This window comes from Clavelina lepadiformis, chromosome 6 (genome assembly GCF_947623445.1).
Source record: "Clavelina lepadiformis chromosome 6, kaClaLepa1.1, whole genome shotgun sequence".
Taxonomy (NCBI): Eukaryota; Metazoa; Chordata; class Ascidiacea; order Aplousobranchia; family Clavelinidae; genus Clavelina; species Clavelina lepadiformis.
This window is the reverse complement of record NC_135245.1, coordinates 5,578,755-5,595,615: the sequence shown is the minus strand read 5'-3', so window position 1 is coordinate 5,595,615 and position 16,861 is coordinate 5,578,755. Positions and strand designations below refer to the sequence as shown.

Sequence of the window (16,861 nt, the reverse complement as noted above, 5' to 3'; positions counted from 1 at the left end):
GCAAGCCGAAAAGTTGCTGAATTGTGTTTTATAATTTTCGATGACTCTAGTCACGTTATGACAATTGTAAGGACAAGAAAGACAACTTTAGGTAACAAAATCCGATATTTTTCTTTACAGTTACTACTCTCAGTAATAAGTATCAATATAATTTGATACTTAATTCAATTTGAGTATCAATCAATAATAATTTGTAGACAGCCATAACGTTATACTAATCAGTTTAATGAAACGCACAACTTGACCTCAAAATAGTTTATAGGTTAAATGCATCGACTTGACTTAACTCGAGTCGGAAAAAATGACTTGGCTACAACCCCAGCTTACTGTATATACCGGTGTAAAGTCAGGGTTGCCATTGGCTCTGTACTCACAAATAAGGACGACCACAAAACGAAAGAAGAATACCACCTTAAACTGTGCACAACAGGAGAAGGCAATCAATGTTCCACAAAAAGTTTAAAAAATGACGAGACACTATTTGCGTGTTTTTTATTTTGGTATTTCTTTGGTAAAATTGAAAGACATTCTACGTGAAAATCTGCACAAATATTAGAAATAAGCACATAATGGCAACCGTAACCCTGTGTAAAGTAGACAATATACTAAACCACATGTGCAAGTCTTTCTTGAACAAATAAATGACCTTCGAATAACGGAAGTCAAAACTGCAAAACAAAGCAATCGACTTTCTGAACAGTGAACACTATATTACTGTAGATGGTCATCCTTACAGAACTTCCTACTTCGTAAATGGGCGTTTTTTACCTCTTGTCTGTTTTCCTGTGTTGTTTCTTTGCGTTTTCAACATCAAAAATGTTTAAAAAATGAAGATTTAAGTACAAAGCAACTGCACAAATTTTTGATATTTTTGCAGGTAAATTATTATCGACAGATGTCATGTCCCATTGGCAGCTAATAGGCTACTTATGAACCAAACGTATTTGTATTGTTCAAAACGTACTGTAGCCTATTGTTTCACCAAAATATTTTGTAGGCTACTGTATTGTCTGTATTGATGTTGTAGGCTACACATAAACTCAAAGCACGGCGTTAAATTGCATGTTACGTATATTACCAAACTTGGCTGTTCCTGCGGCCTTCAAACGATCGATTTAATTATGTTGAACGTAATTCTGTACCGAGAGGTTTCGTCATATGGTGCAAGTTCATTGTGAGACCTTCCACTTCAAGAAAGAGGCTAACATCTAATAGAAGAAAATGGTGAGATATTTTTATCTGCATGGCGTGAATGCAGCATGTTAGTGACATTTTCACCTTTACAGAAATAGTGAAGCTTTTTGTGACAGGGACCTATACTCCAGAGTGATTTGCAGAATAACTCGAAGGACTTAATTCAATTTCTCAGCAGCGATGACAAAGAATGGGATAGCGAAACTCGAATTTATGGGAATATGAGGCTTTGGCATTTAATCGGTCTGTGTGCGGGTGGCGTTTTGACGCTAGGTGAGATGTCAATTTTGGTGTCATAATCAGGTGTTTAGGTAGTCTATCTAAGTGTCATAATATGGAGAGACCGTTGCTTAAAGTAACAGGGTTAATTTAAAACGTTCCCTGTAACCGTCATGGAAAACTTTTACTTCACAAAAGGGTGCTCGTATTTAAAATCTTGCAACATGGTTGGTTATAGTTTTAGTGTTTTATCAGTTTTCCGTGAGTACTAGTAGGCCTACTATTAAAAGAACATTTTCTTGTTTTTTGAACAAAGTATCTTCTTTTCTTTAAATATTTATTTCGTCTTCTAAATTAGCTAATAATGAGTCTCACAAGCAAAATTTCTAAAAGTGCTTGATTATAACTAAAAGAGTTACGCTCGTTGTCGCTTTTTGGTTAAAGCAGGTTGTAGAAGTAAGTTAGAGTTAAACATTAATGAAGTTGTTTGTTATATTCCACTCAAAGAAATCGAATAAATAAAACCTTAAACCAATGTAAAAATTTGGCTGATAACGTAAACTGCGCACCAAAATTTAATTTCGAATTTTTAGATGTATATAATATATTATAGATTTAAATTAAAACTGTTCACAAGATCAATTGAACATGAGCAAGGGTCGAATGTCTTTTCCAAGGGCATTACAATGGTAACGAACCGCTTTATTGGAAGAACAGCGCGTAATACCTCAGCTTCCGACCCAACAAAAGCAAGCGCCGTTCATACCTCGCTTAAGTGCATTATAACGGAAGCGCTGCTGAGTATCGCACCCTGGTTTATAAACCAACTTCCACAAAAATACACGGTCGTACTCGACTACTCATACACTTTCGTTGCACGGAAAAATCAGCAATGGTTTTATTCTTACGAAGTGGTGGCGTGTTGCTGCATTTGCAAATTTCGGATACCAAGAACTAGGAAAGAAATGAAACAACGACAACTGGAGGGTAAATCACGGCTTTGTTCACTACTAAATCGAGAGAAAGAAGGTAAAATTGGCAAACAAAGATGTGCTGACATTTAATAACTCCAAACTTCATGAAATTTTTGGCGTTACACTCTGAAATAGTCAATTATAATTAAATTGATAAATCTCTTCTTCGTAGAACAATCGCTTGGTCAAAATAACGAGCAAACGGGAAGGGGTGGACGATCACAACGCATGAAACCTGTTGCTGAGCCTCTTGACGCTCCCACAACAGATGACGGTGTCAGGAACACCTTCCTGCCTTCTTCCTCACTGCGTAGCGTTTAAATACAGCAATGCTACAATTATAACTATTCAGATTAAACAGAACATTTTGAGATACACAAATACAGCGAAAACTTTCGATTTATATAATTAGGCATGTTGTGGGAAGAAAAATATCGTGCATTTTCTAGATTTTACATTTGTCATTTAGCTATATACTTGCATGCATATAACCATCCCGAGCATGAAAAATGAAGTTTAAAACGTCCATCCACATATTTTGCAAGATTTGTACTGATACAGCATTGACTTAAGAGCCTGCAATTGACTTGTTTTCATGTTTGCTCAGTTGTCAGATTTGATCGTTAAATTTAGATCTTTCCATTTAATGTTCTTCATGACTACTTAATAAACAAATGTTATTACTGTCAACAATATCTCCTGATTGTAGAGCTTCTGACTGTATTTCATCATCAAATATCATACATATCATCTGAATTGATATATGGACGTAGTTGTTTCCGGACAATGTTGCAGGTTAAGTGATTGAAACATTTCTGACGTCTTGTAGTAGTAAAAACCTTCTATGGTAGCAGTTGACTTTTGGAAACAGATGTAATAAAATCCAGCAAAAGATGCACCATGTATATTCTCAATTTTATGATTAGGTACCAAGAAATGTTCCTAAAAAGTAACAGCATCAGTTTACAAAAACTGGAAGCTTTTTCCATAGAACATGTCATATAATAATATGTCTTTGTCACAAAATTTGTTGATTTACCAACATTTATTAACATGATGCAAACCAATCTGATAAAATGCAATAGAGGTATTAATTGAAATACTGTATTTTACAAAAGCTGTGAGAGAATCTTGTTGAAAAACTTTTTTGGGTATCAGTATCAATTCAACTTAAAAGTAAGCAATTTCTCTTATTGGCAACTTGTGGATTCAGTTTTCTGTTGTGCTAGTTTTCAATGCAACTTGCAAATAATTGCAGCATTTATTGATTTGCATTTGCAAGCATTGCAACTAACTTCTTTGCTATTATCTCTCAAATAAAAGCAGCGTAATGTAACCCTTTCTTAGTAAACGTTACGAAATTTTATTATAGTAATTAATTTTTCCAAAACTTGAATAAAAATGCCAAGTTACTACAAGCTTTAACTCAAATTCTTAACTAAAATATGTATACTAAATGAAAATATAACATGGTAAATTTCAACAACTGCTACAAAAGTTGTTAGCAAGATAGTGGCATTTGATGAAATAGTTACACACAATTACTAGTTTGCGAACGCAGAAGGTAAAAAGGTGTTTTCATTTTTATTACATAATCACGCTGAGTCTTAAGTTTGCAAAATCAAAAATTGAAATGTCACTTAAATAAAACAATAATGCTGGAAATGCTTACAATGTTGAACTGCTGTGACCCAATAAACAATGAAGCAAAGTAAGCAAAAAAAAAGAAAAACTGGCAATGCTATAATAATAAAGTTACTAGCAGAAACAGTTATCATTTTAAAAAGCCAATGGATAACAATAAAGAAAAGGCTGGAGCTGTACTTAGATCTTACAGTCGGCTATGGCACCGCAGTGTTGACTACAAGCTGCTTCAAGATAGTCACCTGGTCTGTATACTCATGAAGCTTGTCTGGAACTGGAGCTAACCACCGGTAACAGTCAGCTAAGCAGGCTATGAGACCTCAAGAACGTCATTCTACAAGGATCAGTCTTGACACTTTTCATTTTTAATATCTATGTTCATGACTTACCGAACACGGTATCGTATAAGTACACTTGTGCGAATGACTTAGATACCAGGAATCATAAAATAGGGCCCTTTATCAAGACAAGACTACCTTATCAACTGACGTCAAGAATTAGAGATTGAAGCTTAGCAAAACCAAAACGGTGTCAGCAGCTTCCACCTTAATAACAAGGAAACAAAACATCAGCTCAATTGTAACAACAATGGCATGCCTGCTGTCCTGCCCTCAAATACATTGGGTAATCCTGGAAAGACCATGTACGCTTTGCCGACATATAGTCACTACGCAAAAACTTATACTTCAGGCTATTACTGGTGGAATGCTTCTCTTTGTGCACCGCCGTGGTGTGGAGCGCTTCCACTCAACAATGTACAAATGGGGAGTAGTAACTTTGTCTACTTGCGAGTGTAGTGCAGATTAGCAAACAGCAAACCGTGTCATATCCGATTGTTCTATCTACCACATCCCCACAAAATGTGTGGTCTGTGGGTGTGGAACTGTGGATGATAGCAAGACGAAGTGACCCAACATCTAACTTGCGTGACTGAATACATCAGTTTCATAATGACAACGATGAGTAAACACTCTATGACAAATTTTTATTGTCTTAAAAACTTTCAAAAATAGACTTCAAAATTCAAAAACAATGACTCTACTCGCTTAAAAAAACATTTGACTACATAATTTAATATTTCTTGGATGCCTTTATAAAAACGCAATGAATTAATAAAAGTAAGTCAAATTTAGCATCTGAGATGATACTGCGCTGTACTTGAAACATTTTCACCTGACAAAGCTTGCCTCTAAGATAATGTGTCTAGCCTCCTTGCTGCAACTACTTGATTCCAATACAATGGCACATAATTTTGCGGTATTTTGTTATGATCACTGGGCCACAATCATTCAATAGTGATATGAGGTAGCAATCTGTACTTGACAAAGATTGTGAAGCAAAAAAATTTCCTTGACCGATATTTTGACCAAATGTGTTTTACATTAAAAATATGACTTTATTAACTAACTCCAAAAAGTGATTTTTTTTATTGATTTTAGAACTAAATTTATATTGGCCCTACCAGCATAAGACTTTGTATCTAGGGTTTTCAAACCATTTTATTTTGTCGAGAAATTAAATTTATTGAAAAGAACTTGCCCTAACAATGCTTTATTTCAATTATTACTAGCATTAGTAATTTTAAAAACTTCAACTTACCTTCCATCTCATAAAGACAAAATCACTGTTATGCAATTCAGCATAATCAAATGAATCACTGTTAAAAGTTTTGGAAAACTGAGAAAACGATGCAAATTTTTTCCAGTGTTTAATGTCAACTTCTTCATCAGCTTCCCATTTGCGTGTTAAAAATGGATACCTTTCACTGATTATTTCACCATCAAAAAATGTTACCATGGTCGGCAATTCTTCTGTTAAACCACTGATTCGCAAATAACCACATAAATAAGAATTTTCAAGATCCACGTTTTGTAATGTTACCTAAAATGCAAAAGACAAATCAATTAATGCTATAAAACTTTCCATCAACATAGTTACTACGTTATGTATAAAGGTGTTTTGTTTGATCTTCACATATAATGGAGTCTATTCATGTCTTTTGTTTATGTTATGTACATACAGCAAATTTGCTTTGAAAAAAATATAATGTGTAACGAATGTTGGCAAGTGGCATGCATGTATGCCAAATTTTCCTCTACAATTATTTGACATATACTTACAGTGTAGTATAATATAGCAACATATTAACATTGTAAAAAATTTACAATTCTTTCATTTCAATAAAGGTATATATATCTCTCTTACTATCTTTAACATATTGTCAAACCTCTACGTCATAGCAATTGCCCTTGCTTTTCTGGTGACCTTTGAAGCAAGATCCATTGTAGAGAAGCGTTGTGATAATCCCAGGTTGTTTGCTATTGCATGGTGGAAGTGGAAATATCATTGACTCATCAAATACGTTCATTCCTATATTTCAATTTAACAACAATCTTCATATCCCAAACAAAGGAATATGAATACAGTAGAAACTAGGCTTACAGTCAGAATATGAGTGAAATCTAACAGTAAATTCACCTGAAAATGTCACAGTGAAAGAAATTTCTGAATTAAAATTATAGGGTCAAGCAAAAATTAGGATGACTCTCAGGATCGAATATAGAGAAATTACCGTGTCATAACATCTTTCATATCCAGGGTGCATTCCATGCAGTGCATATGCCAAAGGTCACTTTGGTGTGCATCATAAGTACACCAAAGACATTATTGTGCTCTTTTTCGTCTAAACGAGACAAATAAGACAACTTATCATGGTTGCGCTAATGCAGTGGTTCCCAAACTTTATCTACTCGCGTACCATTTTTTTTGGTTCATGCAGCGTTCTCGTACCACCTACATTGTAGGTGGTCTGACAAAACTCCAGAATTCAAAAATAAAAAATGATAGGCAAAATGTTTACTAAAGGCTCGTGAATATTAAACAAAAATTTTACCGCCCTCGTTACAGTGCTACAGCATAACTAAGGTATTACAAAAAATGACTTCAAAGATTTGTTACTAGTAATTAATGACGTTCTGTTTCGTTACAAAGAAACCCTGTTTTACAATCCAATATGTCAATACCCTAAGGAATTAGTATTCAGTAGGGAATAAAGCATGAAATTTCACGCTCTACCTAATTTATGTGAATTAAAATAATGCCGACGACAATAAAAGATCTTTTGTGATCGTTTGGTGTGAACTTGATAAGTTGCTCGCGTACCACCTGGAAGACCTTCGTGTACCACTAGTGGTACGAGTACCATAGTTTGGGAACCACTGCGCTAAGGTGTCACACAGAGATCAAACCGAGTTTACGCTGCTTGACTTTAGGTCATGCTGAAGATCTTCAACGTTACTCACGTGGAATGCACCCTGGCTTCATATGCGCATGTCTAGTTGTTTAGTTTACTTGACTCAATTTCTATAGCTTATAACTCATTCAAACGTAAAACGGAGACAACACTAATTTATACAGTAAGGAAAGCTATATCAAACTATATATGGAAACTAAAAAAACTGAAGAATTATAAAACATTTATTTCATCCTTTGTGTAGGGACTGATCGCTTATATCGTTACATGTTCCCAGTGATTATTCAGCATAGGTTGCAGAATTGGTAAATTACACATATGCCTGAATTTTACAAAATTGCTTTTGTTTAAGAAAACAATCAGAATTGGTGTAACTTCAAATGTTTTTTTGCCAGTGCAATGCATTTATTGCTTTGTTAGAGGTAGGCTACTAATAGGCTTGAAGCCTATACATGATATTGGCCTACACACTGAAATAATTATGTTCATTAAATTATATCAATCGCCATAAAAACCGCAAGAGTCTGTTATACTTTTGCACCCACATACTGCTACATGAAAGACTGAATAAAAAGGAATCATGTGGTACCAGTAATAAACAGTAAATAATGATGATGTAATAATTGTTGTATGAAAGTGTATTAACTGAAAATCAGGCTCTGAGGCTAATAGCCTACATGATATTCTGAAACTCATTAACATTGTGTAAATGCTGAAATTGGTATAGAAATGTTCCATAATTTCTCACTTATCGGGAATTGCACATAGGGCCATACTAGCATTGCAATGAATGACATTACTTCTTCGTAGGCTAAATTAGTTGATCTGGTGCAGAGCTGCACAAACAAATAACGTTCCAAATTGGGTAGCTAGGGTAATTTAGGTAACTAGGGGTCTAGTACCAAAGTGCAGAGTCTGGCATAGGTGCACTCAATACTGCATTTGATGAGCTTCAGTGCTGCACTTAAGGTGCGTTATTTTGCACTTAATGACTTGGACAGAATTTCTGTAAACTCAATCTTCAACTGATTTAAAGATTGAATAAGTCAAACTGTGTTCATTACTGTGTAATTAATTGTGCACCGAAGTGCGCACTTCCATTGCGTCTGAGCATTTTTACGCAACGTGCTTGTCATTTATGGTTATTTGGTTCATCCATGATCTTGCTTAAAACGGCTTTACTGATGGCTAGCGGCCACAATCCGAGGCTATAAATATACGGTAACAAAGTATACAAATGCATCACGTGGTAGTGCACTAGGCCTACTGCACTTATAAATCCAAATTACCGTAGTGCTACATATCAAATTTGCTACAATGGTTAAACAGGCGGCAGGCCAGGGTCATTGCTCAATTAGTAGAGTAGGTTAGGCCAATAAAAAGTTGTCAGATTACACGCTACATTTGGTATAACCTATCACCATGGACCAACGCTTTCATAAAAAAACCATTTATACAGGATTACGGAGGCATTACCATTCATATATTTACCACCAGCTGACTAGACTATAGACTAATCTTTAACAGAAAGAGTCAATCAATCAAGCCGTTTTTTCAATTATTTTGAGAAACAACTCCACCATCATTGTTTGGATAAGATAACGCAGAAAGACTTAGCCTAGTTTCTACCAATTTAAACAAACCTAGCCGGTATATTTTTATGATTGTAAACTGAAATAGTGTAATAGCCTAGCACTAGCCTACTTAGCAATTTACTACACACCTACTTAATTTAAGTTAATAGTCCAAGTTGTATTAACTTTGTTATACTGTAATTTTGATAACTTTGGTAAAATTCCACCACCTGGCGGCAGACGCCAAGCTAGGCAACTTCACAAAATCCACAAAATTTTTCACTGTATTCAATATTTTTTTCCTATATATTTTTCTTTTCAATATTTCACTGTATGATGGTCACGCGGTTCAACATTCAAGTTAGATTAACAGGAAATCGAGAAAAATAGCTTTGAACGCAGGATTTTTTTGTAGTGAAATACTGTCAGCAAAATTCAATCCTGAAATTTATAATCCAACAAATGCGGACAATAAACTTGCAAACAAAATCCAATCAGAATTTTCGTATAGAGTTAATTTATTTTTTCTTATTTAACAAAACAAATAGCTCAGTAAAACCGTAAAACCACATGGTAAAGGTCGCAACGTACAGTAATTTAAACATTGTAACATTTTCATAGAGACTGACGTCATGTCAAGTCAATACCTTTAACAGTTTAACTGGGTGAAGTTTGCCGACGTCATACTTCACTTCGAGTTAAGTGGGTGATTGCTACGCAAAGAAAGATTTTAAGAAATTGGCTAGGAGCTAAATAGACCAGAGAAGCTTATGCAGGATGCTTGGTGCATGCACAGTACATTACTTTATTTCTATCGTTTAAATTCTTGCAAAATTTTGTTATTTCGCACTCACTTCCTTTTTAATCACACTATTTATTTGACAAAAAGGTACTGTAACTACAACAAAATGTTTTGTTTTAGGGGACTTACATGTCGAGTAAATGTTAGTTGTTTTCTGTTGAGCACTGATTTTTTTCGATTTTCGTAAGGTAAGATCTGCAGTACCGCAATCAGAGGTGGACAGTCGGTACTTTCAAAGTACCGTCGGTAACGGAACCGGTAATTCGAAAAACATTTACCGACGGTTCCGGTATTCGGAACTTTTTCAAAAAAATATATCGGTACTTTGTCGTTAATCGGTACAGGTACTTTTTGTGTAAAAGATGCCGCTGCAAATGCAATGTTTGCCACTATTATGCCACGGTAAAGGTTACTGCAGGTCAAAACATATGTGACCTTAATGGCTTGCAATTTTACTTAACATTTTTAGATTAAAAAAGAGCAACACATGCTAAAATTGGTATCAAGGATTAATTGACACGTAATTTTGAAAACATACTTGTAAAAATTTTGAAACAATTACTTGAAAAGTTTCGAAAACCGGGACCGACTGAAATGTTTTGAAAAGAGTAATTCAGTACAGAGATTCGGTATTTTTTTCAAAAGTACCAACGGTACCGGTACCGGTACTGAAAAATACCGCGGTACAGTAATTTGGTACTACAGTCCCGCGGTACTGCCCACCTAGGCTATGACCGAAATGCAGTCTCGTCGTCCATCCGGAGCAAAGTTTATACATTAGTGTTCTTGCAGCGAATAGAATAATTAGTAAAGAGACGAATATAGCTGAACACCTACTTCCACATCCAACACGATTAGCTCTAAAACCTTCTGCAGTGTGATCACGGCCCACCGTAAAGCGTTATTCTCAAGGCGAGGCCTTTGACCGTAAGACCGATGGCAGCAAGGCATCAACCCGGACGTTGCCTTCTGCACCCATATACATAAAAATCACTCCAGAAAGTTCTGTATTACGCAGATTGCTAAGATCCCCGCATAGACTATCCCTCATTACAACACCTCCTTTGATCTGTTTTACTAGTTTGGTTCCGATTTCAAGAAGAACTTCTGAATTCCCGACAGGGCTCATTTCACCAAGGGCCTAAAAACGACTGCTGAGAAGCTTTTAGCAAGGCAACTCTCAGTGTAAGGCAAGTAGGCCTAAGTCTCTCAGTAAGGTCTACCCGTGGGCTAGGAAAGTAGTACTGTATATAAGCGATAGCAAAGAAGGAGCGAAGATGGGATGACGGATGAGCTAAACTTTATCAACTATACGAAGAAGCGCAGGGTTCTGAAGAAATCAAGGATACCGCGAAGAACCTTTTTGATAAATTGAACGTGAAGTGTCGAACGAGAGAAAAATGAGGATCTGCACCTGATATCAAATTTACACACTCGTCTCGCAAAGTCTGGAACAACATCAGCAAACTAACTGGCCACAAATCTAGCCTTCCAAGAAAAACTGCCATGTTCTCCCAAATGCCTTAACATAGCAAGTGGAATAGAATAGAACCATGGCGTGGACAAGGCTTTCCAAACTCCAACATAAGGAGATTTACGTCTATAGTAAACGTTTATAGTCTTACGTTATGTTATGGCTATTTCAACTGTAGTTTTGTCGACAGTTTTTTCAATTGACGTTTTTCGATAAATAAATTATATCCAGTTGGTTACCTAATACAATAATTGCTGTGTTAACGTCTGTCATAATGTAACTCTAGTTATTGAAGTCATTTTGGATATTAGATTCAAATCAAATCAAGTCAAGTCACTGGAAATTGTGAGCCCAATCAATGACTAGAGTCAATACGATGTTGAATTTAAATCAAACTTGTTTAATTGTCGGCAGGAACAAATGTGGCCTATCGTATTGTTCAGTTTTGTCATTAGTCAGTAGTTATAGTAGTTTTATATATAGTAAACTATAAGGTTTAAGTCATAAAATACAATGTAAAACTTATATAGGATATCATTCAAAAATCGGAAGTTACAATTTTTTGTATAGTAATTGTTTTTTCCAATATAACGCATGTTGATTGTTGACCGTAAAATGGTGTTCTCCCGGGCCATATCCCACAGTAACGGGAACGCGTTATTTTTTATCAAAAATAGAATATAATATCATCAGCGGAATACGTTCAAAATGAATGGAATAATTTTTTCCCAGTAATAACTTCCGGTATAACTTTTCCATAAATAGGTGAACAATGTATTGATCTCATTCCAATATTTTTGATTTTGTTTCCATGCTGATCTTGTTCTATATTCACTTACTTGATTATTTATTAATGTGGGACTCCAGCTGAAATAGTATCGCAGAGAATAAAAGCAGTCACAATGGTAAACTATAAGCGATTTTTCAATCATTGACATTTCGTCAGTAGGCTGGTCGTATTTTGTTCTATAATACGGTAAGAGCTTATATAGCAGTGATTCTCAACCTTTATAGTGCCAGAGCCAAACTTCAAACCTAAGATTTGCAAGGAGCCGCCATAGCCATTGTCATTTACTGCCATAGCTTAACGATCAGGACTAAACCACAAAATGATTTTACACAGCAGGACGGTAGTAACCTGGTGACATTAGTACTTCGTACATGGGATCTTTGCTGAGACAATTCACTAATTCTTGATTTCTTTTACTTCCTTTTTTGCAATTCTGATACAACTAATTAATTTTTCACTAAGTTAGTGAGAGCCGCAAAATGTACAGTTGAGAGCCGCGGTTGAGAATCACTGTTATATAGTTTCCTGCTTTTGTTATTCTGTCTTTTGGTTTTATATATTTTTCCATTATAAATAAGAAAAACATTTAAAAGAATAAACTTATTAATTAATTTCAATTTTTCTCGTACCAGTAATCGGTGAACGGATTTTTATTCCATTTGTACGTCATTTCGGAAGACTTGCTTTTGCCCATGGTATAGAATAGATTAATAGAATGTAACCGGAAATCGTCAAGGCCATCAAAAATTATGATCGATCACTCGAGAATAAAGCACATATCCACACGTCATAACTCGACTTTCGTTATTCCTTTTTTAAATCTTATCAATTAAATAACTTAGTCGGAGAAACAGATAGTTTAACCACTATAATTTTTTATGCTAATATGCTTTCTCCCACAAAGATTCAATTTTCGTTGAAAGCATTCTACCAGGAATAGATTTAACTGTTTAAGAGTTTTCAAATTAATTGAAAAAAAGGAAAATTCAATTCCGTTTATTAGTAGAAAAAAATATTCTATAAAAACAGAATAAATTGCTCAGAATACAGAATAACTCTACTTTCACTCGTTTTCTTATCTGGACTTATTTTAACAAATTTGGACAGGTATTCGGACTTATTTTGACTGTTATTTTACTTCGGAATGATTTGACCTATACCTCACCTTGGAATGATTCAACGCATAATTGCTATACTTATAGTTACTATTCAGATATATTGAAAACAAATGGTGTTGAAAAGGTCATTTGCAACAGGCGATGTTAATACAGTCAAAAATGGCGTTAGAATAACAACCCAACAACCCTTTAGACTACCTAGTAGACCTTACTGAGCACAGTTACAGTCATTCATAAAAGTGACTAACTAGCATCGTGTTCTCTAAAGTGCTAAGCATCACAGTATTCAGGCTTTTTTTACAAATCTTAGAACAAATGAGATTGTAACGGGCATTTACGTAAATATGTTTTATTTAATATTCTGGCGCATGAACGAGTACACGAAAAGGAACAAAGGTTAAAAACACAGGCTTTACAAAATCACATTTTAAAACGCCCAAATCTAATTACTAGTTAACTGAGTTTGTTGTAGCATTAACTGCCAGCCTAAGTTCTTCATCTGGATAATCAAATTGGTGCATTTGATTTATCTGATGTTGTGCATGGTCTGCGACTGCAGACGTGTTAGAGTTAGATGAAGAAACAGACGACGGTAGAGAAGACGCCAATTCCGCTGGTACAGATGGATGGGCTCTAGTCGGAGGACGCTGAGCTGTTTCAAATCCAGATGGAGGCAAGTGAGCTTGCCAAGCGTTTCTGGGAATATTACCAGCTGGCATAACACCTTGATAAGGCACATGTTGATATTGCATTTGCATATTTGGATAATATTGTTCTGTGACATTGTGCAAGTTTGACATGCAATACGGTAAAGTCGAAAATGACGATACATTCGAGCTGCCCTGCAAGTTGGCTCCATTAGCATAATAGCCAGTTGGATGAGACATTCCTTTGTAACCGTGGTGGTAATACATGCTACCGTTGGCATAGGGTCTATTGTTGTGGTATTGCGCTTGATTCATCCCCATCGGGCCTTTTTTAATGGAGTTGATTACAGCATCCGTAAACTGCCTTCCAGCAGAAACTGCTTCTGCATGTAACGAAGGATTTACTCCTGCGGAGGTTTCTTGAATTTGCTCTTGCAGCGGAACTGTGCTAACTTTATTTACAGGAAGCTGCAGATTTTGATCTTCGATGGAAACCGGCTGTGTTGACATGTGTGACGTCATAGGAACGGAGGATTGGCTTGCGCCTGAGGTCGAGGCAGCAGAGGTAACTTCTGCGCCGGTGTTTTGCGAAGGTGTTTGCGAGTTTTTTGCTTTGCTCTTTGTCCTATTAGCGACGACGGGAACAGATGATACTTTTTCATCACTTTTAAATCGTTTTTGCCGACGTAGATAGCAGCCATTTTCGAACATGTTGCCAGCATCTTTGTGAAGGGTCCAGTATGAACCCTTCCCAGGTTTATCAGCTGAACGTGGCACTTTAACGAAACAGTCGTTGAAAGAGAGGCTGTGGCGTATTGAGTTCTGCCATCTCTGTTGATTATCACGATAAAACGGGAACAAGCCAACAATCCAATGATAGATTTCACTGAGGGTCATCATTTTGCTGGCAGACGATTGCAGAGCCATTGTAATAAGAGATATGTAGCTGTAAGGCGGTTTAGCGTGAGTAAAGCTGCGCCGACAAGCCTTTTCATTCCGACGGTTCATCAACAATGCGTCGTTTGGTGAAACTCCAGGACCTGTTACCATATCGACGAATGGAGGTTGATGAGACTGAGCTAGGTTGAGCTGATACATATTGCTCGTCATCGGGTTGTATACCATCTCTCCGCTATTAGTGTCCATTGGATTTAACGGAGCGCCATAGACTGGTGGCCCATATGGCTGATGTTGCATCGCTTGGAATTCCGTAAGAGTTGCAGGATTTGACTCCATTTTCCAAAAACAGGAATACTGTATACCGAGCTTTAATATAACTTAGTTAAAAAGCCTAAAAACGAATATCTAATTAATATTAAGTTTAAGTAAAACCGACTGATGCAACAATAGTCCAAAGATTTGTAACTGAACTGTCTGTAAACTTTTCGTAAATAACCAAACACAAATTTCTATACCCTTTGCCTGGTAAATATTATGAAAACCGCAGGCACACATGATGGTAGCTTCAACCTAGACCTAAATCTCAGATATGTCTGACAACCAGTGGCAAGGGGGTTTACTTATAACGTCGCTCGGGACGCGATAACACCTTCTTTTTCTTCGCCAATCGCACTTTTTTCTCGGCACGGTTCATATGATGTCGGCGGTTATATTTAATGGTCGATCTCCCACCTTCACCGCTGATAATTAAATAGCCTTCTAATAAGCGAGGACCGGCGATAGAGCTTAACCCATTCAGGTACTGATATCGGGCCTTTGGAAAATCCGCGCAAATAAAATGCAAAGCGATCCGATCTCTGTTTACCAAGAGGGTGGCTCCTTTCAACTTCTTTGAAGTGCGCTATAACGTTAGCGTGTGATCAACCTGATTCAAACACTTCGTGCATAGAAGAACCGACTTATCAAGTCTAACTGGAATTAATTTTCGCTTTGAACATTTTCACGAACATACACCGTAAATTTTTTGTTAAAAAGAATGTATTTTGAAAACCCTCATCCTTGATGTTTTTATCACTTTCGAAATTGTCTTCGAAATTTCGAAAATCTTTTCACTTCCTGACATGCTGTTTATTTGGTAGTATCAAAGCTAATACAGAAGAACTATTGAAGTTGAATCTGTTTTTCAAAACACTGGTAAAGCAATCGTAATATTACAAAGAATTGCGATGGCTGAAAAATTTTATCATGCAAAAACGATACTGCTACCACGATTTTGGAACGTTACATTTATGAAGGCGATTACCGGTAAAAACATTGGTTTAGAAGCTTCTAACGAAAAAGGAACGATTCGATACCGATGGCTAGCGATGCTTTCTAAAATCAAATGGAATACCATTCCAACTTCCATTATCTTTACAGTCCGTCGAACTTATCAGATACGAGAACTATGGAAAATCGAAATGCGATTTAGTTTTATGTCCTTGTCCGCATGCTAGCGCCAGATATTCATTTAAATCTATATTTACCTTTTATTTGGGTTCATAATAGCTTTGTATGACGAATAATCAAACCGAAAAGCAACTGTCATGTATGGGATAGATCAAACAAGACACACCATAAGAAATTGCTTTGATCGCAACTGTTTAATGACACTCTTAGATACTTCCATATTTTATCTATAATATAATCAAGACGCTAAGTGGCGCATTACCAGCACTTGAAAAGAGACTTAACACCTTTTGATGTACGCGCAACGTGCGATGTGACCAACAAACACTGTCTTAAGGGCAACAATTCTCGCTTATTCCATGTTAAAAATGTGATCTATGTTTTCTATAACTAAGCGCAGACTTTTTAACAACGCAGTAAGTTTAACAGTTTAATATCTTACAAAAACGATTTAAAGTTTAACATCTTACAAAAATGATTTAAAGTTTAATATCTTACGATGACCTCTGTATTTTGTTAATTATATACAGAAAAAGTTTACTGCACCAAACTATTTAAATCACCTATTATATTTGCCAACATTTACATTTCTTTTATTTTGCTTAAAAATATTACTATGTCGTTTATTGATGTCATCAGTAAACGTGTAAATAAGAGAAAATCAAATATCCGACGGTTTGCAAAAAAGAGACCTACTTGACCTATACCTCTATGCGGTAGCTACTTCCAAACTGATCTGTAATGTGATTTATTTTGTAAGACTCATTCTGATTTAAGACTAAAGACAAATTTACTGAAAAACGTTATTGATGAGACGTATTTC

The 16,861-nt window shown here is 35.9% G+C and overlaps 2 protein-coding genes across 2 annotated transcripts; both read right to left on the bottom strand.

Annotated features, from left to right (window-relative positions):
• Positions 1-2,281: 2,281 nt before the first annotated feature.
• Positions 2,282-6,528, bottom strand: LOC143462458 (glucose-induced degradation protein 4 homolog). The gene is made up of 3 exons (XM_076960641.1): positions 6,259-6,528; positions 5,631-5,912; positions 2,282-3,329 (listed from the first exon to the last, which is right to left on the bottom strand). The coding sequence occupies exons 1-3, from the start codon at positions 6,397-6,399 to the stop codon at positions 3,135-3,137; spliced, it is 618 nt and encodes a 205-aa protein (XP_076816756.1). The 5' UTR covers positions 6,400-6,528; the 3' UTR covers positions 2,282-3,134.
• Positions 6,529-13,409: 6,881 nt separating this feature from the next.
• On the bottom strand, positions 13,410-14,975 carry LOC143462430 (uncharacterized). Its single transcript, XM_076960597.1, has one exon. The coding sequence runs from the start codon at positions 14,923-14,925 to the stop codon at positions 13,492-13,494; it is 1,434 nt and encodes a 477-aa protein (XP_076816712.1). The 5' UTR covers positions 14,926-14,975; the 3' UTR covers positions 13,410-13,491.
• Positions 14,976-16,861: the final 1,886 nt, after the last annotated feature.